The sequence below is a fragment of the Pistacia vera genome, unplaced genomic scaffold, assembly GCF_008641045.1.
Source record: "Pistacia vera cultivar Batoury unplaced genomic scaffold, PisVer_v2 Contig106, whole genome shotgun sequence".
Lineage (NCBI taxonomy): Eukaryota > Viridiplantae > Streptophyta > Magnoliopsida > Sapindales > Anacardiaceae > Pistacia > Pistacia vera.
In genome coordinates this window covers 375,468-399,157 of record NW_022195093.1, presented here as the reverse complement: position 1 = coordinate 399,157, position 23,690 = coordinate 375,468, and the positions used below count along the sequence as shown (strand labels likewise).

The 23,690-nt window shown below is 37.1% G+C and overlaps 1 protein-coding gene across 1 annotated transcript; it reads right to left on the bottom strand.

Annotated features, from left to right (window-relative positions):
* Window positions 1-12,723: 12,723 nt before the first annotated feature.
* On the bottom strand, window positions 12,724-22,987 carry LOC116129401 (E3 ubiquitin-protein ligase MBR2-like). The gene is made up of 7 exons (XM_031415147.1): window positions 22,663-22,987; window positions 20,902-21,005; window positions 18,894-20,772; window positions 14,627-14,677; window positions 13,471-13,569; window positions 13,248-13,391; window positions 12,724-13,157 (listed from the first exon to the last, which is right to left on the bottom strand). The coding sequence occupies exons 3-7, from the start codon at window positions 20,631-20,633 to the stop codon at window positions 13,026-13,028; spliced, it is 2,166 nt and encodes a 721-aa protein (XP_031271007.1). The 5' UTR covers window positions 20,634-20,772; window positions 20,902-21,005; window positions 22,663-22,987; the 3' UTR covers window positions 12,724-13,025.
* Window positions 22,988-23,690: the final 703 nt, after the last annotated feature.

Sequence of the window (23,690 nt, the reverse complement as noted above, 5' to 3'; positions counted from 1 at the left end):
ATAGATCGCTCCTTGCCATTCTTCAATGTTCTAAAGGCAATAAAAAGTTTGAATGGACTCTCGGTGTGAACAGCATTCCAGACATTAAAGACACCTCGGGAAGCCACCTCTTCTATCCAAACCTCTCCCGCAAGAGATCCTCTCCTTGTTCTGTCCGTCTCTCAGTTCACGGTCAGTGCAGCCTTAGTTCGGGAAAAGGACAGGGTCCAATGGCCAATGTATTATATGGCAAGCGTCTGTTGGATGCCAGATTGGTATTCAAAAATGGAACGGTTACCTATGCCCTGCTGATCGCTTCCAGAAAGTTGTGACCTTACTTCCACGCCATACGATCCATTTAATGACTAATTACCCACTCAGGCAGGTCCTCCAAAAGCCAGACGTTAGGTAAATTGCTTAATGGGCCTGGAATTAAGTCAGTTTGATCTGAAGTACAGACCGAAATACTATCAAAGGGAAGGTTGTTGTGCGACTTCATATCAAAATTCCCACATCTTCCGAGGAGTGATGGGAGCAATAACCCAGCGAAGCCATTCAGGAAATTGCTAAAAATCTATCGACCTGGAGCCTCTACGTCGATGGATCTCGAACAGGGAGAGGGTTGGTGCAGGTCTTCTCATTTTGATTCCTGAAGGGGCTCGCATTCATGGCATTCTCCGGTTCGGTTTAAGGCAACAATAATGAGGCCGAGTATGAAGCTCTGCTCGCTGGCTATGGTTGGCCAAGAAATGGGTGCAACGACGATCAGTATCCACAACGCTCTATCTATGCTGGTTGTAACCAGATTCTGGAGAGTACTTAGCCAGAAAGAAATATGATCCGCTATTTGAAGAAAGCTAAGGCCACACTTGAGCTGTTCAAGCACTTCACGATCACTTAGATTCCCAGAGATATGTAACTCCATGACAGATGCCTTGGCAAGGATAGCCTCGTCATTGGACTCGGATGCACCGATAGCATTCTGTAAGAATCAGCATGCATGAAAGTGGTGGAGATGGAGAATGAAAGCATGAAATCATGGATTCTAAACCCGCTTGGAAAAAAGATTATACCTACTCCTTTGCTTTGATTGTGAAGATTAGCCTCAAAGTATAGAACCTCCACACTTTAACACCACCTTGAGGGTTTAGAGAGTGGTCGTGGCTTTTAGAGAGAGTAGCTTTCTTTGAGTGAACAATGTTTGTTATGACCTAAAATGCAACCTTTTGCATTTATATTAGTTGGGCAATTTTGTAATTATTTGGTTTTCACTTCCAAGCCCATATAATCTTATTTTAAAAAGCGAGCCCAAGTATTTATTAAATTTATCATGTCACCCTTTGAATAATCAATATTATCAAGGGTCAATAACTAGTTTCGTTAACACCCATAAATTTACCTTTTACCCTCTTAACTATTAAAAGGTTATTTTGTTCATCTCATTAATCTTAACACTTTAGATTTAATCTTAACACTTTAAGATTTAATAATTAAATATAATTAATTATTGCTTGACCATTTTAACCCTCAAAATGTCAAATAGTTTTCTATGTAACTATTACCATAGAAATCCCGTTATTACCCTCGGAAGGTGCTAGCCCTCTTCGAATAATCATTTCTCTCTCTCTCATCATTCTCTAACTTCTCAAGGCTATTGTTGTGACCATGTAGGTCCCCCGTGATTAGCCGTGAGCCAGTTCTGGATGAATCCGAAACTGTCCGAGGCCCAACGACTATGGTAAAACATCTAGCAATGTGCCATAGTCCCTAACCACGATGAAGAAATACTTCATCGACCCTTTCAGATCATACGTACCATGCAGTTAAAGTCCCTCCATTGAGATATCCTGATCGAGCATGGATTCATGGAATGTCAATCCTAAACTCGATCTTCTACCGAATCGTCCGATCATATGTTCGGACTTGTCATCACAAACTTGCTTTTGTATGACTAATAATAGACTCTGGCCAGAGATTCTAATTTCTGACATTTATCGACGTTCGCTACTAGCAACTCAATCTGGATGGAGTCAGTGGTACTCCAATCCTATATTTCCGAGTCAATGATCCCCTCTTGACCATCGTTCGTTTCCACAATATGAACAATGCATACCGATATGCTTTATTATACGAAACATGATTAGTCTCGTACTTATACCCATAACCATACACATCCATATCGGATCCGACTACAATGCCTCAGGTCAAAGGACTACATCATGCATGATATGACCAAACAGATAATCATTGACTACATGCTTTTCCAATGATTTGTCGTTATTCGGTTACGTTCGAAAATCCAGTTCACCAACTACTAATCCATACCAATGCCCCAGTGACTGACTATCATTGTCATCCGTAATTATATCAACTCATGATATTTTTGGAAGCATCCGATATGCCTACTGTGCAATATAGTTGCCCAAATTATATTGCTTCCGTAGGAACCCTTTTCGATAATTCATTTACCGATTAAATGAATCATCTGGGCAATTCATATACATACTTTATTTTAAATGCATGACTGAATAAAGGAAGCATTTATATATATGACTTAAGAACTCTTTCTTCTATTATTTATGATATATAGATACAAGACAAAATGCTCTAAACCGACAACACGAATGGTTTCTAGGGCATACACTATATACACTAACACATTCCTGTTCGATTCATCGAGACCCCCAGTATCGCCCGATCGACAGGTCTTGAATGAACAGAATCAGATTCCTGGATGACCTCCATCATTTGTACCTCAAGGATGGGACATTGCCTGATGACAAGGTCAAGGCAGGATTCTACAAGATCTGCTCGTTACCCTTCATCGGAGACCGCTGTACAGGCGAGGGTTTACACCCCTCTCCTTCGATGTGTAACTAGCGAAGAAGCATTTACATCATAGGAAATACATGAAGGGATCTGCGGTAATCACACCGTCGCATGATCTCTCGCCAACAAGATTATTCGTCAAGGGTACTACTGGCCTCTAATCAAAGAAGACACCTACAACGAGTCAAAAGGTGTCATAAGTGCCACAGTTTGCGACATACCGTGATCTCTTCCCACCAACTGATACCATGACTAGCCCCTGGCCATTCCCATGTGAGGAATCGATCTATTTGGTCCCATGCCAATTGGTAAAGGGGGAGTGAAGTATGCTGTGGTCCAGTAGATTACTTTACCAAATGGGTCAAAGCCGAGCCATTAGCCGCGATCACGATGAAAAAGCTAAAGGACTTCGTTTTTAAGAACATTGAGTGTCGCTATGGATTCCTCATACCCTCATCTCAGATAATGGAAATAGTTCGACAACGAGGATTCAAGCAGTTTTGCGACAAGCTGGGTATTCATAAAAATTCGCCTCAGTCGCGAGACCACAAGAAAATGGTCAAGTTGAAGCTGTAAACAAACCATCAAGCACACTCTGAAGGCCAACTTGGCATAGCCAAGGGAAATTGGGCCGACGACCTTTTCGAAGTCCTATGGGCATGTAGGATAACTCCAGAACCTCTACCTCAGAAACCCCTTTTTCGCTAGCATATGGTTGCGAAACGTGATCCTTATAGAGGTAGGAATTGGTTCACTACGGAGGGACTTGTACAACGAAGCCGACAATGAAGTGCTTATGCGCGCAAGTTTTGACCTATTGAAGAACATCGCAGCAAGGCTTAACTAAGAATAGCAGCCTACCAGCACAACGGAAATGTTCTTCGGCTTTAAGGTCAGACGAAGAGACTTCCAGATCGGTGACCTTGTATTAAACGAAGTTCTTCTCAATGCTAAGAACCAAGTGTGGAGTTTTGAGACCGAACAGGGAGGGCCTATACTGCATTGTCAAAGTGTAAGAACAAGACTTACCTCCTGAAAAGGCTGATTGGTTCCGTAGTACCGCAAGCTTGGACTGCTGAACACCTCGCCTTACTATCAGTAATTCTGAACTCATTTTTTCCTTGTAAAGCTTTTATTTTCCATACCCTTTATAATAACGATGTACTCATTCTTTTGTAATTGCTTTACATGCATTCTGTTCGCATAGAATGTGTACTTAGTTTAGTGTAATTATAACAGTTAATATGTATCTCATATGTAATGAAGGGTACAAAATTACAAGTACTCATGAAAAATTATCAAAAGCAATATTTATTTATTTGTAATAAAAACTAGTACATGATCGAGCAGGACGAAGCCTACAGAGGCGGATCACTATCCTCGCCCCTAGGTCCTAAAGGGCAACCTCGACGTCTCTAGGCTGGTCGCCAACCTTCTGTCCAGGAGCAATCTCCTCTAGGACGTACTCCGATGTTCTTCTCAGATTAGGTCCCCGAGCCACTTCCTCAGCTTCAGCCATGCTAGAGTAGCCAGTTCGTCTCGGTACTCACCAGGGAGGTCAGACAGATCCATCTCCGGGTTCTTTGCCTGAAGAGCAATATGAACCTGATCGTCCAATCTGCAGCCCTACTCTCGATATCCGCTTCTTACTACTGCATTTTCCCAGTTAGTGATTGAAGCGACCCCAGTATAATGGAGCTCGGCCTCAAGCTCTGATCGCTGCTCTCAATAGCCTCTTATAGATGGGCCCTTTCCTGCTCAGCTCGCAAGGCTCGTTCGGAGGTATTCTGCATCGTTTGATCCTTCTCACTAGCCTCCCTAGAAAGTCTGGCCATGGTCCGCTGGAGCTCCTTCCCCTACTCGCCGCGTTTGTCTAGCTCGATCTTCTGAAAGTCCACTATGCGACGGGCAGCGTCCCTCTTAAACATGTCGGTTTGCCTGAGAGATGGACGAGTCTCTGTCTGCTCGTCAGCCTCTAGCTCCTGCATAAGTCGCACATTCTCCTCCCGCGGCTCGACCAATTTCTTGACAGACCCCAACTGAGCCTTGTGCTGGGACATATGCAGGGAACACAGGCCTACATAATAAGAGCAAAAGTTCTCCCTTCTAAAAAACGAGCAAAGGTCCTTGTCAGGACAGTTTGTTTACCTGCTCAAGAGTTGGAATGATGTGACAATAGGTCGATGGAATTGGAGGCTAAAACTGTTCAATTCTCCGCAAGCCCACATTCCAACAGTGTATAACCACTGGCTGCAAATGGTCTGAGAGTTGCCCATCGCATCTAGCACAGGTGTCCTGTCCCCTCGGTAGGTAAAGTTGCCCCCTAGGCTCTTTGCTCGACCTCTTTCTAGGGACTACACCGCTGGTCACGTCGTCTGACCGATGGAATACCGGTTGCGTTCTAGGTGGCCCTCCCATTTGAACGCTTGGTAAGGCTGTGACTTTTGGGCTGAATGCCCAAGCCTTCCTCTTCGGACTCTGTTTCCTCGATCCGAATTTGTCACCTCTTCTTAGCCTCTAGGCCGTAGTTTTTTGCTTCGGGCGAGCAGTCAAAGATGGGTAACTCCCATAGGTCGGACCGGAGTGCCCGTCGTTGTCTCTCCAAGGGGAGACCACTAGGGGCAGTCTAGCTAGTCCGGTGGTATGCCTCTGGGGAAAAGAGAATTGTCTTGGTCGTGGCGACCTAGATACCTAGGAGGCATGGTCGCTGAATGCAACACCGTTGGTAAAAAAAAAGTTCGCTATAGAAAAATTAGAAAGGACAGTCAAGAACCTTACTCGGTGGGTTTCTAAGGCTACATCCGCGTTGAAGAAGCCGTACCTCTGCAAGTTCTCGTTTGTCACAAGCAACCTCACACTCTCTTTTCGATGAGAAAACCGAATGTTGTGATTCTGTCCGGATTTCGAGCAGGTCTAGACTGGTCGTTCTATTAACTGTCAAGAAAAACAAACATCTTGGTACGAAGACACAAAATCGAGAGTTCAAAAGGAAAGAGAACCTACTCGGATCCTGAAAGCGGCAGATGCCGTCATAGCAAAGAAGAAAATTTTATGTCGTATGGTCCCACATTACTCAGATAGCTATGTATCCCCGCTTGTATTGAGTTTCGCCTGGACAATTACCAAGAATCCTTGTCCTTGCTCTTTTTTAAGATGTACGAGCAACGAAGCTCAACCACAGTAGCTCGCCCATCCATTCTCCGACACACGCATGTACTAGCAATGGGATCATGTACGCGTTCAAGGTGAGCTGCATTGGTGTGATCCTGAAGTGATCAACGACCGACCTGGTGAAAGGTGGAAAGGGATCAAGCCCCCACCCTTGAAGATATCTTCTGAGATCGGACCATCCCACATGGCGGATCCAAGGCAGTATGCACCCTATCGCAAAAACCTCTACGCTGACAGCAAACTGGTTAACCACCCTTCGCACTCGTCGGTAGTAAGCATCGAGTAAATTTCTCAAGGGGACCTATAGGGGCATCCTCTACGGGCGAGCTGGCTCCTTCCTTGGCTCTGTTTGTTGGGGGGTCTATTTTGCAATCTGCAAAAGCGACAAAATGTACCATTCAGTCTTCGTACATTTTTGTATGATGATGTGGAGGAAGTTTTTCCTCCCTAAACCCAGAAAAAACCCTAACATAATACTTAAAGCCACCACCAAGGCTCCAACCCAACGGAGAGTATTTCATCTCCTATGAGCTATCGACAGACAGTCATCGCATGGTGACTGTCGAAAGCAAAAAACATGTAGATAAAAGAAGAGAATCATCTTTACGTTTAGGAATGAGAAAGATTGGCTCTTGTTTCCAAATATCAAGCGACACCACTATGAAAGGCAAAGAATCAAGACTGGCAAAAGTTTCTTGCTCCCTGAGATGAAAATACTATGATTTTGCTTGAAGAAGCTTGGAGTTTTTATAGTGAAGGAAATGGCACTTTGGTTTCCCGAAATCAAACGACGTTTGGGTGGAAAACACATCTGACCATTGATCAAACCACATGTCACGAATCATTAAGGAAGAGTGACTATCACGCCTCGAGAAACAAGATCGTCATCCCCTTCCGTTGAAATGCTCAAGCGACGGCACCTCTTCCCTCCTCCACATTTCATGCGCCCACACCTGCATTAATGCTCTGATAGGGAATGTCATTTCAGCATGGCTGGCACTTATTGTACATAAGACACTCTGTCAGAGCAAAGGGCATTTCATTTATGCACCCCTGCAAAAGGTGCAACGGATAACATCTGAAGAGATCGTCAGCAAAAACACTCTTCACCGCAGTTGCAAGCGACATGACTCTCTGAACTTTTCATCAGCTGCGAGCGACCTGACTCTTTGAACTTCTCATCAGTCGCAAAGCGACGTGATTTTCGACCCTATCTCACGTCAATCGCGAAGCGATGTGACACTAGCTGCGAAGCAACGTGACCATTTGCCCTAAAAAGTTGCTAATGAGAGCAGGTCGAGAATTCCCTCAGGTCGATCATCACTACACCTGGGTACCCATGACCAGGTCGCTGATCTTGGGGTCGCGGATCATCCTAGATTGCTTGTGAGAGAATGACCTTTCGTCTCTTTTGCAATCATTTGAATCGACCAACATCTCTTCAAACACATCAGATCAGCATTTGTAGTTTCCAAGGTTCGTTCTCAAACCTTAAAAACTAGGGGACTTTTGTTAGCCTGAAAATATAGGCTGACGCAAGACTCAGTCAGCATAAAAAGTCAAGCTTAGGTAGCCCGCAGCCAGTCAAACAGCCATGTCATGCAATGACAGGCGACATGCTCGCGTCAGGATAGTAGGTGCGCGCCAGACCATTAGAAGCTATAGTGATTCCACGTGTCCAATCCCTACACCAAATCGCGTAAATCATCTGAAGTGAGCAATGGGACATAAAGAAGGATTTGCATGGATAATCCCACCAACTCACAGATTTAGTAATGATAACCTTAATCCATCCCACTATAATTGAGAGCTCTTCTCTCATTTAAGGATTAGCTACTCTCTCTAAAGAAATAGCATTCTCTCTCTTGTATAAATCATTTGTAAGTCAGTCCACTAAACGCGACCTGACCACTATCATTAATATAAAATCAATGGATGTAGGATTTGCTTCCTTAGCATCCGAACCACTTTAAACGCTATTCTCCATTGCATTTACTCTCATTCTCACATTCAATTGTGTCTTCTGGGCCCACTCAGCATTTCACACGTGCGTTTGGTTGGTGTCAAAATCATGCATCAACACTATATTAGCTAACTACGTGCTACAAAGATTTCTTTTGTTGTTCTAAAAAGTTCCCCACGTTAATGATGAGTTATAAACTTAACAAAATATCATCTTCGATTCAGGTTTAATGTATTGTATTTTTATATATCGTAATCTGTAATTTTTGTTTTCTTAAATGATTGGTATGTTTAGATATAAACAAATGTTCTTTGTCTTTTTATGAGGCCATAAATACGAAAACAAATCTTTTTCTTAGAGTTAGAAATATTACTCTAATAAAACATCTGTTATACCTGGGAAAATAGGGTTGATGTGGCGCCTAGTTAAGTGCGAAAGGTTAGACCTCGGGAAGAGTTTACTGACATTCTGGCACAGCCGTGTCGTGTGATGATGCAGGCAACATACTCTTGTCAGTACAGTGGGTACGTGCCAGACTGAAGAAAGGTTAGAGGATGTACGTGTGTCCAATTCGTACAGCAAATCACGTGAATTACTCTTGAAGATGGATAATGTGACATAAAGAAGGATTTGCACGGATCATCCCACCAACTTGCAGATTCAGTGATCATTACCTAAATACATCCCACTATAAGTTAAGAGCTCCTCTCTCATTAAAGGGAATTCACACATTTTTACTCTTGACCAGCTACTCTCTCTCTCTCTCTAGAATGACAACATTAGATACCTTGTATTACCATTGTAAAGTCAGTCAGCTGAGGCGACCTGACCCTTATCAATAATACAAACATTAGTGGACGTAGGACTTGCTTCCTTAGCATCCAAACCACTTTAAAAACTGTCCCCATTGCATTTACTGTCATTTTCTTTTACATTCACGTGTGTTTTCTGGGTCAGCTCAATATTTCACACGTGCATTTCGTTGGTGTCAAAATCACGCATCAACAACATCTAAATTAGGTAGTCAATTAAATTTTAATGAATCTTTTTCCATTCTATGAGAAAAGGACATTATATATGTTATCATTGATTGAAGAACACTTATATTAAAACCTGAGAAGAAATGACGTAAGTTTTATTTGTATTTATCAATAAATAAATACCTTTTTGGAGATATAATTAAAAAAAAAGAAAAATGTGTCTATTTATTGTTAAAAATTGAAACTTGTGTCGATTTTCTTCTAATTTTTAAAATGAGCATTCTCTTAATGATAACGACTGTTATAATTATAATAGTTATCGTTGAGAAAACAAATAGTAACTGTTAGTTTATTTGAAAAACATGATTAGATGGAGCGGTTATATAACTATACTTTGTAATTTAAATAACCATTTATAAAAATGGTAATTACATATAAATATTTAGTAATTTATTTTCGAAATTATGTATCTATCTAAATAAGGTAAGAAATCTTTGGTAGTTGAGCATTGTGGAATTTTTTATTTTATGGGGAGAAAATTTAATGTTTGTTACCTTAATTAAAGTGTTTTAAATTTTATGTTAACAAATGTAGTTATTATAATCAATTACATACTTTAAAAAGCATATATTATAATTAGCCTAGTTTTATTGGATTTTTCTTATCAGAATCAAAGTTAATATATATGGAAACTAAAGTAATTAAATAATTTACTAAACTACCTCTTTCATAATTCCCTTTTCCTTAAATTAATATTCTTTAGCTCTTTAATAATTTACTAAAATTAATATTCCTTAAATTAAACGATGATAATTTGTTAGCTATAGACAAGAATATAAAGAAAGGAATTGCCCAATTTTATATAATTAATGTCTTATTATTAAAGATAGAACCTTTAATGACACATATATTATAAAAGATGGTAAATGTAATACACCTCATCACTTGCTTAAAAGAAAAATATGAAGATATGTTCTAGCATGGATTTATTTTGTAGCTTTGAAACTATACTTCATTTAATGCTGCTAGTGCTAACAGAAAAAGAATCCAAAATCCTCGTCAAGCTCTTTTCTGCACTAGGCTGCTGAATGTTGATCTTCTGCTTGTAGTTTCTTCATCTCAGGAGCCATGGAAATGACCTTAATTTTTCTCCATCATTGGACTCTTGTTAACTAGCTCCTCTTTGGCCTTCTTCTCATTTTCCAAACTTCTCCTATTGATATCAGGAAATAGACAAATGGAAGTGACTGTAGACAAACAAAAACAGAAATGAAGAGTTTATCAAAAACAAAGTCCAATTAATTTCAAACCTCGCTTATTCTCAGCTTCCAATCGGGTAATGTTGTGCGTGAGGCCTATGACTTGGGTGGTCAATTGTTGCCGGGCGGGAACAATTCAATTCTTCAACTTCATCTCTCAATTCCCTAACAAATGATTTCAGACGCAGAAGCGATTCTAGTTCATGTTCTACCTCTGCTCCTCTACAAATCAAAACCAACCACTCCGTCTGTTCCTCCTAAAGATGTTAATGGAATTCCACCCTTAATCTGTAAATCTCATCATTTGCAGCTGCATGTTCCTTTTGCAGATCATCTATATTATCTCCAACAACAAGCGCTCTTCCTTGAATTTCAAGCTCCTCCTCACCTCCCCAAATTTATTTGAATTTACTTTATAATGTGTTGTTATTACATTTGCATGTTTTTAAGTTTGATTTGTGTTCCAAGAATGAGACTTGGAAGATGATAATTCATTTAAAATTTCCGCAAATTCTCTGTGTGTAGTGACCAGATGTTTTCTACCATTTTAACCTGAAACTAAATTCCAGAAATTTACAGAATCAAACTTCTATCCAAGGGATTTTCTCTTAAAAAATTGTTAACTTAATTGGATTGATCAAACATTATTTTATCATATTAAAACATAATAAATTTTGATATCAGTCTTTCATTACCACAAGCCAAAGATAGGTTAGGGTTTAATGATAAAATAAGAGGGTTTTTTAAATTTAAAAAAAAAAAATTCAATACCCTCAATTAATTAATAGTAATCTTCTTTGTTTAAAGATGATATAATGTGTTGATGTGTTAACCTAACAAGACTGTGTTTCTAGCTCTCAATCTCAGAACAGAAAAGAGAATTCCAATTATTTATAAATAAATGAGTCATAAGGTATTACAATGAATTTAAAGGAACAAACTAATATAGGAAAGAAAAATCTAAACTAAAAATAAATCCTAAATAAATAAGGGAAATTAGGAATCCAGTTGTATCATACATCTAGCACGGCCTACGACGACGCTATTTGCAGTGTATGGAGGGTTTTTGTATGTTCTAAAAGAGATTCTAGATTACAAATTGCGTTCAAGCGTTTTATGGGATACATATTAACTTAATCAATAATATTAGTTCATGATCAAATTAACTATCTTATATGTATACTTTTTTATTGTATTAATTACCAACAAGTACCGAAAAGAAATGATCTCAGATTGACTATTATCCTAAACTCCCGGATTTCTTTCCCAATATAATTTCAGGATGACGCATCCATTAAGATTACTAACAGGTGTGTATCAATTGCCAAAAATGGAACTGCTGCATCATACAGTGTCATAGCCACATTGATAAAAATTGTAGTTTTTACAGCACTTTCACCGTACTAGGTGGCAACAACGATGATGAGATACCCATTTTCTTGCATGACATAGTTTTCATAGTCTTTGTCATATCAGATGCACTTGCAATCTTTTCTTCCATGGCTTCAATGCTAATGTTTTTCAGAAGACGATTTTTCAGTGTCATTGCCAAGGAAGTTAATCATCGACCTTATCACACTATTCTTTTCTATTGCAAGCATGATGGTAGCATTTGGTGCATGAATGAGAAAGAAATGTATAATAGAGAAGAATAGAGAATGCTACTCGGGTGCCTCCCAGTGACCTTATTTGCCATGTTGCTCTTTGATCTCTTGGTTGAAATTTACTTTTCCACTTATAGACCAAGCATTTCCATAACCCCAAGTAAATAATTCTGGTAATAGCAGCCACAAAAAGTTCTTCCTTTAGTGAATAAACATTTATGAGGTGTTAATTTTATCACCTATAGTGTGATAGAGTTATTTACTTTTCTACCGTTTAATGTGAGGCGATTATTTCATGGCTGAGGCACATCTTATTATTATTATTATTATTCCCTTGTAAGCAGTTTATGTATTTAATATAACAGTGCCCTAGGTCTCCCAAGTTTTGCTTAAAATAATAATATCATAATATTAGTTTGGGTTTTAAAAATGGCCTAATTTCATGGGCATTTGGCCCAAAGATGTTAGGCGGACCAGAGCCCACTTATATAAATAGAATGGTTGATTTACACGGCACCAAGGCCCATTTGATCTAAATTATAATTTTATAAACTAATTATCTACAAATATAAATATAATTTGTTAATACTTTAAAGAAACATTTCTTTCGTTGACAAAGAGAGGAGAAAATCCAAATAAAAATAGAAGTGAGTTGGTATCTTGGTTACTAATTGCATTAAATGATGGTAATTTGTTTAATAAACAAATGAAACCCAAAATTAAGTCTTATCCTTAATTAATAATCTTAATGGATGAATAGAAACTAGGTTCATTACATCTACAAATTGTTCAAAAGAATTTCCTATTTAGCTATTCAGAGTGTATGAATCGTTATATGATTATGAATGCACCATTAAGATTCCATCCAAATATAGTTGAACTAACCCTCCTGAACGCAGAGATATGAATAATGATCAAACAACAAAACACTCTTTAACTGAAACAAAAATACTACTTGTATCCTTCTTCAAGCTTAAATGTCATTTATAATGTTCAAATACTTTTATGATTGTCATAAAGCTTTGAATGTAATCCTTTCCTCACTCATCCTGCAATTTATAACACAGACACCAGCTCCATCTTCATAAACTAGCGCAGTTCATAAGCAAGAAAAACCTTGTTTCGATTTGGATGAAAAAAAAAAAGTGTATAAAATGGATATCAGCCACCTGATTATCCGATTTACGTTCCATTGCCAAGAAACTAAATTTCTTGGCTCCAAGAACAATGATCTACTCTCTCATGTAGGAAGAGCCGTCGTCTTGCAAATGGGACACAAGTTTTTCTGCATTAGCCATTGTTTTATGCAGTTATTATGGAAGTCATGTCCGCAATCCAGCATCCCAAGATCATCCCCATCAGCATATTCCTCCTGCCCATGACAAGATAATAAAGTAAGGTAAACTGTAACAAGTAAGCTGAAAGCTTTTAAAGTATATGTTTTCTTTTGCCCAGCTTATACCTGACAAATACAGCATGGCTCCTGGTCTGATGGGACTTCTATTGCAATGGACATGTATTTTTTCTGTTTCATTAACTTCGAAATAGTTTCCTCACTCAGTCCAGTGCTCACATCACCTATGCGCTCTTCGAGTGCCAACAATTCCTATCATTCCAATCTTTGTATAAGCAGTAAACCTTCAATGTGAAATAACTGACAGGCATATATAACTTCCCTTTCATACCTCGTAAGACATGTTATCGACATCAAGGCGCATATCTCTGTGTCTGTCATGCATTTCGGCCAGACCATTGTATATGAATGGGTCAAAAAGCATATAATCCTGGCACATCACCCCATGAAGTTCAAATGTTATCCACAATCATGTAATATTTGAAAGGCAAAATCCTGACTCCTAAGCATTTTTACATCTACAGCGGCTAGAAAATCTCCTGATTATGTGCTTGCCCAGAAGAGCAGTTAAATTCACACTTGAGTGTCTGCTTGCAGCTTAATTCCATTAGACCAAGACCAAGTGATGGATATCTTCTAGACTATACTAAGAAGAGTATAAAAGCTAAATATTCTCATTATTTTTTACATATGTGGGGGCAGACATTTGATTTTCTCTAAAGAACCTAAAAAGAATTTTACATTCAGAGGAGGAATTAAATGTGTCACATGCATTAAAAAGAACAAGTGAACATGCATCAGAAGGGAAAAGGAATATAAACCTAGTCCTGATGCTAGCATGATCCACAAATGAGCGACACACAGATAGTCAAGACCCCTGTCTGGAGTCCAACCTAGAATGTCCCCCAAAACATTTCCCAAATAAGAGTATGGATAGATTAAAAAGTAATCTCCAAAAACCTTTGCACATAGGCTGTTGCCTAAAAAATAATACGAATCCAGACCAAACTTTAATATCATGCAGCAGAATTGAAGGCATGGGAAGAGAATGATATGCAATTGTCGGTGCAACATGTTTACAAAAACAGAAATAGACAACCAACCTTCATGCAAGTTAGAATGTTTCACTGCGAATCACTTTTGACAGATTTGAATGTCAGCTACTGAAATTATAATTCAAGATAAATCATGCCATCTGATGGCAACCAAAACTACAATACCAGACTGTTTTCCCCTCTTTTTGACAAGAAAAACAAATTTTATCATGGCAACTTCACTGCGGTTAGAGTGAACAAGGATTCTTTTTTTAAAGAAATGTCAAGTACAGTAGAGGTCGACCTTTCATCACCACGAACAAGTACTTTTATGTGACATAATAGGGGGAAATGACTGTCAAACTTAGCATATGCTAGCAGTCAAAAGTATCATAAAACTAAAATCAAAAATCAAAAGAATATCAAACATGTATCATAAAATAAAATTCAAACCTCAATCCTTAAGTTCTCCCCTCGACGCATTGCATTCAAAACTTGACGAATCTGTTGCACAAAGAATAACATGAATGTTAAGTTCTTAGAATGCTTTGACTAATACTTATTGGCTAACTAACAACTATAATAGAAACCAACATAATGTAAAGAGTAAATAGATACTAACAAGAGTGATGAAATTCCCTAATCAAGAATACACAAGCATAATGTAGACACTTTCTCAACAGCACTAAGAAGTTAATGTCTAAAGTTTGTACATTTTAAGCACAAATACCACAGACACAATATTAAAAAAAAAAAAAAAAAAAAAAAAAAAAAGAAAAAGTCATCAACTGGAAAAAGAAAGGTAGGGAACTTTTTATTCAGAATCAATAAATGCTTTATTAAAACTTATGGAATTTTGTATTTATTGCAATTTACACTTCCAATCTATGAACTACCTCACCAATATGTAGGTATAATCCTTACAAGAATCCTACAATTATCTTTGACATTCCACAACTTCTAATTTCTAGAAGAGAATCTTCTTTCCAAAACATTTATTTTCAATAAGAAAAAACCAAATAAATAAGTAAATAGACTAGTCAGAATTAGTCCTACAACCACCTAGTTTCATATCAAATTCAAGCATGGATACATTGTACCTCCTTCACACAAGGTAAACTAAGTAGTGAGCTCATGGGTTAACACACACACACCGAAAAAGAAAAAAAAAGGCATATGTTAAAATTTCAAGCAGATGGTGTTTAATTGCTTAAGCAATACAGTAAAATGTAGTAGTTAAACCTGTAGGTCATCCAGAATTACATTCTTGTTCATTATATACAACTGAAGCCTTGTTTAGTGCAAAACTATATTTGCATAATATTAGAAGTCATCACATGGTGATCACCTTTAAATGCATCACATGAAGAAATAATTGACCATTATAATTAGTCAGCTTTATCATCAAGCTCGAGACGTAAACAAATCCTTCAAAATGCAGCCTAAATGAGTATATTAAGAGGATAATTAGCTAAGCAAAAATTTATATTCTCATAGCACATTCATAATAAGATCATCTTTTTTCCCTCAAAGCAACAGCCACCTAAGACTTACCAAACCAGTTAGTTTCAACCTACTGATCAGTTAAAGAGAGCAAGTTGTGCCAGCTAACAGCAAAATGAGTATTAGCCAACTAAGACATATCATTAAGTACAAGTGTGCAATAATTGCAACAATTGATTTCATTCAACTCGACCATGCAAGCAATTATCTGATGGATACAGTTGACATCATTTTTTTTTTCTAAGGACTATTCAAGTAGCCAACCTAAGTAGATAGATCAAATGTCATTTTGCGTAGAAATGCTTATGCTTGTAATAAAATTATTGGAGAAAAATGATTTTAAGTACTAAATAACAGGAAATCATACTCACTACATATCAGCCATATGCCAAAGCAAACAGCAGTAAGATCTTTGACATGTGCCAAAGAAGAGTGAAACACCATTAATCAAGCCAACACAGACCAAACCATAGCAATCAAGAAAAGATGCTTCACACTAAATCTATCTTGACTAATATACAAACCAAGTTTGTATTATATTATATGATTTAAATTCCAAGCTGCATCAATCCTGCTAATAGAAAAGCCATTTGAGGTCTCTAATTTCATGCTTGACATGCTATAGTTGGTGCACGCATCATTTGAGGTCTCTATGAAAAGCTATTTTTCTTGCATGAATTAATTTCATAAGTTTTTTCCTAAAGACCGAAATGGGGCAACTGTATTCTCTACATCTAAGCTCATTTTCAGTATTCATTTTGATGACCAAAAAAGAAAATCACATTCTGGTCATCCTTTTCAAAAGGTGCTTTGATCTAAGCATAAATCTGGGTTGAATAGGAACAGTCTTCAGGAATTACCCTATCTTTAATTCTAAAATGCAAAACTAAATTTATAGAGGGCATAATTAGGCCTACAATTACAGTTATTTTTGAAGTACATGAATTTGTTCCAAATCTATAAATCATAGTTAACCATTGCAATATCAAGGATGATTACAAATAAAAGAATATAATTACCCAATGTCTTAATAGTAGACAAATTAAGGATAACATAGTATCATATTCACAAAATCAAGTTACATTAAGGTAAGCATGGGTGAGGCAAGTTTTCAATGACAAGCACTCAAGAACTTTCCTATAGCGTTTTATTATTGGAACCTTTAGGAGGCCTCCAGAAATACATAGAAATCTTTTTTCTTTTACATATACAGCATTAGAAATGATATCTCCATTTCCACAATTCAAATAAATTCTCCACATATGTTTGACAAAACCAAACTAAGAAATTGTTTAGCTACCAAGCATGAAGAGATAGTTAGACCTTCAACCAACAATACCTATGACTTCCAGTAACCTTAGAACGGTTCTTATGACTAAAAGAATGCAAATTTCTTCAAATAATTCAAACTACCCAATCTAATCATAGAATCAGTCAACTAAGCAATTATCAGGAAAAGTAAAGGAACTTATCCATTTTAAAGCCTTATATAAGTTTCAAACTTTATATAACACCCAGTATACTACTTCTCTCCCAAAACAGAATCAGGTTCATTGATTGCTTTGAACTGCCAAGGAAACAAGGTCACTAATATCTAATTGCGCCCTTTAGTCCATTTCTCCTCCTTCTCTTTTTCTTTATAGTTAAAGAGTTTTGGCTAGGGCTTCACCAAATGTACAAAAACGTCTCTCCACCAACTTTTAAAGGTGTACCTCTAGGTATTGTTTGTTGGGTCAATTATCAAGTTTCCAAAAACTGATACAACTTCCGATAGTTCAAGTGAAGAGTTTAGTCAGGCTACAATTCGTAAAGTCACTCATGGATTTTTCATAAAATCAAATCACCAATGCTCATGAAAACTTACGATCATGAGGCTACAAACTCACTAACTACTAACGCTTATAGCAACTAATTATTACAGGTAACTTCATCAATTCATTTCCTTCCTCAAAGTACACCTTCGTTTTTTTCCTTCATATCTTGGAACAAGACTCTATGTCCCATGTTATTATCATCCTTTAACAAGAAGAATCTTTTTAAATCAATGTTAGTCAACAAAACCTTCAAGCCTTGAAGTCATGGCTGAAAATGACAATCAATCTTCACATAAAAAAGATGCAAAACTTGAATTCCCTTGATATGCCATGTTTCATAACCATTTGGCAAACTTTCAATCAACAAGACCTTCAAGCATTTGAAACATGTCATGGTTGAAAATGACGTCCCATACCTCCAATGTAGCCATAAATATTCTTATCAAATATTTCATGTTTTTGTTGATACTATCTTTTTTAAATATTTGGTGAATATAATTCGCTAGAAGAAACACTTCTATCATGTTAATGACAAGTGTTGTTGATGTTTTACTTTTTTTTAAAGTTATTGTCTTTTCAAATAGGAAACAGAACTTTATTGATTACAAGCAAGTAAACCAGCAGCCCAGGAAAACACAACAGAAAAATGAAAAAAAAATCTAAGAATTGTTGCCAAAATTTCTACTTTAAAAAAAAAAAAAATATATATACATATATATATGTGATCACTTTGAATTAATTGAACCTCATCCCATTAAAACCCATCATCTACCTCCCTCACTTCTTCAAAGCCATCCTGTCCATCTTCAACAAAAATCATCCAAGAAATGACCATCACACAAAAATTCATAGAACTAGTGCCTTCCTACCACCCCCAAACACGCAAAAGTCCTCCATAAACAATTAGACACAAGAACTCAAAACCACATAAGATCATTCATTTGGGGGTTTTGAATCAGGCCACCATAGAAAATACTACCATCTTCACCATTTTTTTTCAAGTCCAGTAAGTGTTCTTAAAGAAAGGCAATATACTACCATCTTCAATCTCCACAAGAACTCAGACTCTTTGAATCTTAGAGTACTTTTGGAGTCTTAACTTCTTGTAGAGATTATTTTTCAACCACTGCATAAGTAATGTTCCTATGAAAAACATAAATACTTATGAAGACAAGATTACAAAAGTAAGGAGAATGATGATAGCACAATCAACAACAAGGGAAGGAACTACAATCTCTACAAGAAGTTAGACTCCAAAAGTACTCAAATGTACAACACCAGAACAACTATAAAAATTATTCACACCTATACCAAATAAAGTAATTGTATAAAATATACTGAAGCTCTGTAGGAACAAATATGCAGACAGCAAAGTTGACAAGAAGAGGAAAAATAGAACAAACCTCAGATATAAGCCGGTGTCTTCCTTCAATGTCGGCAGCTAAAGCTTGTAAAGAACGGGGCATACCGAGAACATCGTCACCTTGTCTCTCAGCCAGTAACGACGACCTTCTTAGTGATTGGGGATAAACCTGGCTATTAGAGCCAGACGGCATCTCCTGTGAAGATGACAGCCCAGCAGATAATGGAGGAAAATGACCACTACGAACTCCAGATTCAGAGTCAGAAGATGGAAATAAAGACCATGGTGCAAATTCTGTTAATCTTTGATGACTATGTGTTGTAGGGTTATGGGGAATCCAGGCAGGAGCAGGCAAAGGATGGATGCTTGAACTGGATCCAGTTCGTGTGGTTGAAGAAACACCTCCAGAAGAGCTTCCAGTGCCCAAACTCCAACTTGTTGGATCCTGCACCATAGTTCTTATTTCAGCTGAGGGTAAAAACATGGGATGCTCTGTATTATTTCTCGGGATGCTTCTTAAGTTTGCTTCCTCTCGCAAGGCAGCACCTCTCTCTCCAGAGATGATAGAACTTGATAAATTTCCAGCTCTTGAACTGGAAGCCCCATTCCAAGGGAAAGAATGTACATTTCTTGACAAAGCAGTAACATGCATAGCAGGAGGCTGGTTCTGGACAGTAATTGTATTCGAAGCTAAAGCTGCTGTCGATCGCAGGTCCAATGAATCACTAAATGGGAGAGGTAAAGGTGACAGTTGGGGGGGAGCAGCAGTTGAACGCCCAGTACTCCCTGTCGATGAAAAATTGAATGGCAGAGAATCCTGTAGGTTTCCTGTATCTACTCTTCTACCAAAATTTCTTAGGCGACTTTCTGTATTTCCTGTGATACCTGAAGAAGGAAACCCAAATCTAGGGTTTGGCTGTTCAGAAGGACAAACAATAGGAGAATTCTGTGAAGGTGGAGACAAACTTAAGCTACTAGAGGCATCATAACGAGTAGGGCCAGCAGGCCAAACAGCATTTTCAGCTTGAGGAAAGCAACTTGAACTTCCAGCTGAGCAAGACTGTCCAGAGGTACCTTCAAGAGCTTTTCTCTTGCAGGACAAACCCCAACCACCTAAAGAAGAACCTGAGCCACCACTGTTTTCCTCCATAAAACCAGAGCTTCCAGATGAGTTCCCAACATTATCAGAAGCAGCACTAGCAGAATATGCCTGCTCTGTTTCCAGTCCACCTGAAATACAGAGATCAAGGCCTCCAGCAGCTCCCATACCCGGTCCACCATTAACACTGTTGTCAGCATACCCTGCACTTAGGTTGACATTTTGTGGAACATTATTAGAGCTGGAGCCTCGAGAAAATAAAGGCCCACTTCTGACCTGATTGCCACTATGGCCAATACTACGCCTCCCAGGAAAAAGAGTGCTAGTTGGTTCAAATCTCCTTTCATCTGACCTTGGACCAACCCCATTACGAGCAGTATATGAAGAAGACCAACTGTGTTCCATTTTCATTCCATCATCATTCCTCTGGTTTTGTGAACTCAACCTAGAGCTAGGCTCACCTGAATTCCAGCCACTAAAGCTCTGAACATCATTTGTAACAGCATTTACACAAGATCCAACACCAGAAGCTACTGTATAATTTGACAACCGGCTTTCCACAGGATTCAGCATGTTATTCAAAGAAGTTTGCTGATTCATACCAGTGTTGTTGGAAACAGAACCCTGATCAATATTAACAGATTCAGGGAAGGAATCAATGGTACTCCCTTGCCCTTGCATCAGGGCCAATGTATTCCCACCAAAAAAATGTATAAGATACTAAAAGATATTCCCAATTTCGAACACAAATGGTGGGTCAACTTATACTCTTCTCATCCAAGCAACAGAGGAAAGGATAATAATAAGCTCAAAATGGTAGCTGAAAGACAGAAAATTAGAGATTAAAGTTACCATAATTATATAATTAAGAAAGAAAAGAATAGTCTAAACCAAAAGGAAAATGAAGATAAATTAAAGGAACATCTTGCAGGATCTATTCCCCACTTACGATCATAGTTGTAAGGCTCAAATGCTGCCCTGCTTTAATGAATGGGGTTAAATTTTCCAAGTTCATTTTCTGCATTAGTTCCATGGGAAACCCTAGCCAGATAGCTGCAAGTTCAAAAGAAACAATCATCTTTGGTGACAACGAATATTGATGATTAACAGAAGGTGCACAATACAAAGAAATTAAGTTACATGACACACAAATTATCATTAAGAACCACCGAAATTGAAGTAGACTGATAGCTGAGCTGAATAGTTTATTGATGAAGCATTGGAGCAGTCATCATCATATTCATTCTTTTTTTTTTCTTTCTATTACATTATGATAAAAGTGATGAGTCCTAATATAGATTCCAAACAAAGAACCAGTGCTTAAATGCCAAACCATTTATAACCACAGTTTAATAGCATATTAAGCAAAAAAATGAATTTAATGATTCCCCTACTTTAGATCAAGTTTCTAAAAGGAATCATAAGCGAGAATCGTCAGAACTTCAAACTATTCCAATAATGGTTCGGAAAAATAATTAATAACAAACTAGAAACACAATTACTCTTTAAAATAATTCAGATAATGAGCTTTTCTACATATTTGCACCCTATTTGGTTTCCAATTATCACACTATTAGTTGTTGCTCACATGTTAACATTTCTATCAAAAACATTCATAACTATTCATAGTTTTCGCTGCAAAGTTCACTATACCAAATTCCAAGTCGCTATACATACCTTTTTCATGCTATTCCTACAGTCCAATGGGAATTCGTTCGAAACCCTTGATTTTCAAGGGCACATTAATGGCATTTAGCCCTATACTCCTATTATATACCACTCTTTTGGCTCAAATTTTACTATAAAAGTTATTACGGTTTAATAAAATCTACCACACCAGAACTAGAGGCCGTACACAAGACATTCCATGACTGGGCCACAAATTTGCACAAGTTCCAGGATGCTACACTCTCAAGTCTTAACCACTTAATTCCCTTACAATGTTCTTTTCAGCACAATTCTCAAACTACAACTATAAGAAAAAATTATCTGCAATCACTTATAAAACATAAATAATACAACGTACTTGTCTACATCAAATTATTAAAATGTAATTTTTAATTTTTTTGAAAAACAAAGGTCATTATGCTAAATACCAGCTTCACTGACAAATATGCAAGTTAAAAGTATCTAAACAACGAATATCTGTCCTTTAATGGCAAATGCCCGGCAGCAATAACCATATTAAAGGTAAAAAATTGACAGGAATCCAAAATCACAATGAAAAGCAGGGACATTAATCATCAAAATATGCAAAATTAAGAACCAGCATTGTCAAGCATAAAACTTTAACACATTAAAACATCCACAAAACTAACTTATAACAAACACGTTTGGAAGAAATCGCCAAAACCAGTGGTTCTACTAACAAAGTATTAAAAAACAAGAATGACCCAATTCACCAAATTATTAAATTAATCCAGAAATAAATACGCAATTTAAAATCAAATGGATCGGTAACGACGAAACCCATCCCAAATTAGTAGACAAAAACTAACAAATACAAGAAAGAGAAGAAAACCCAACAGGGGTCAACTCGATCCCTGACAATTGCACAAAAGTAAAAGTAAAAATCAAGAAAAAACAAATAAAGAAAGAAACCCATAAACAGTATTTTGAAATGATAACAAAATAATCAAAAGCAATCAGAGATCACACAAAGGGGAAAAAAACAATATAAAAAGAAAATAGAAAATATTAAGAGAAGCACCTGAGAGAGAGAGGATCGATGAAACCAAAGAATGAGATAAAAATGATGGTGAAGAAGAAGAGTACTTGTGTAGAGAATCAGAAATCAATGAGGCATTAATTAATTTGGATTATGATTCTTCTTGACTTTGGGGTTGGGTTGGTCCTCTCTCTCTCTTTTGTTGTGGGTGTTGGTGGTGTGTTTCAGTTACTTAGATTTTTGTTTGTTTGCAGGGAAAGGGAAGGGAAGAAGAGATAATAAAAAAGAGAAGAGGACAAGAAGAAACGCAGGTGATACATGGATGATTGAGAGAGAGAGAGAGAATGAGAATGAGAAAGAGAAAGAAATGGAAATATTTTTATTTAATCCAAATTTAAATTTATGTTTTTGTTGTTTTTTATTTGGTTTTGAAAACAAGATTTTGTTTTGTGATGAAATATAAACGATGATGACGTAGTTTCATGAGTTGATTGCAAAAAATTACAAAGAAGTCCCTAAAGTTTGCTTAAGTATATCCCATATAATTGTAATTTTAACTGACTTTTTAACCCCTAAAATTTGCTAATAATGGGATGAAAATGTTTTGTTGGATTAAAGGGGTAAAAATAAAACTTTAGCGATGAAATAGTTATTATGCCGCTGTGTTGTGATGTGTGTTAGTGGGTCTATCTTTGCTTTGCTTGGCTCTCATGTCTTTAACATCCATCTTCCATTACATTACACGTATCGTTCATGCAATTGTTTGGGTCCCATTTTATTTTCGTTACCTTACTTATTATTCACTTTTTTTTATTTCTAATTTTAACAATTTCTTTGTTTTAGATAAAATTATTCTATTTTTAAACTCCTTTTTACAATTGGAAAAATTGAGTTGATGCAAAAATTTGAGCTTTAAAATAACAAAAACTTCCTATTATTAATTTAAATATTACACAGTATCATTAATTTATAATATTTTCTAATTTCTAATGGTAAATAAATTTTTGTTATGAATCAATTTATTACTTTTCATTTTATTTGGTTTAAATACATGCCATGAAGGAGCCATT

Excerpts from the sequence above, each read along its gene's own strand:
- LOC116129401 (XM_031415147.1), bottom strand. The coding sequence starts at position 20,633 with ATGCAAGGGCAAGGGAGTACCATTGATTCCTTCCCTGAATCTGTTAAT. Across the intron at positions 14,678-18,893 it reads GACACCGGCTTATATCTGAG|ATTCGTCAAGTTTTGAATGC; the intron begins GTTTGTTCTATT and ends TTTGTGCAACAG. Across the intron at positions 13,392-13,470 it reads TCGATAACATGTCTTACGAG|GAATTGTTGGCACTCGAAGA; the intron begins GTATGAAAGGGA and ends TTGGAATGATAG.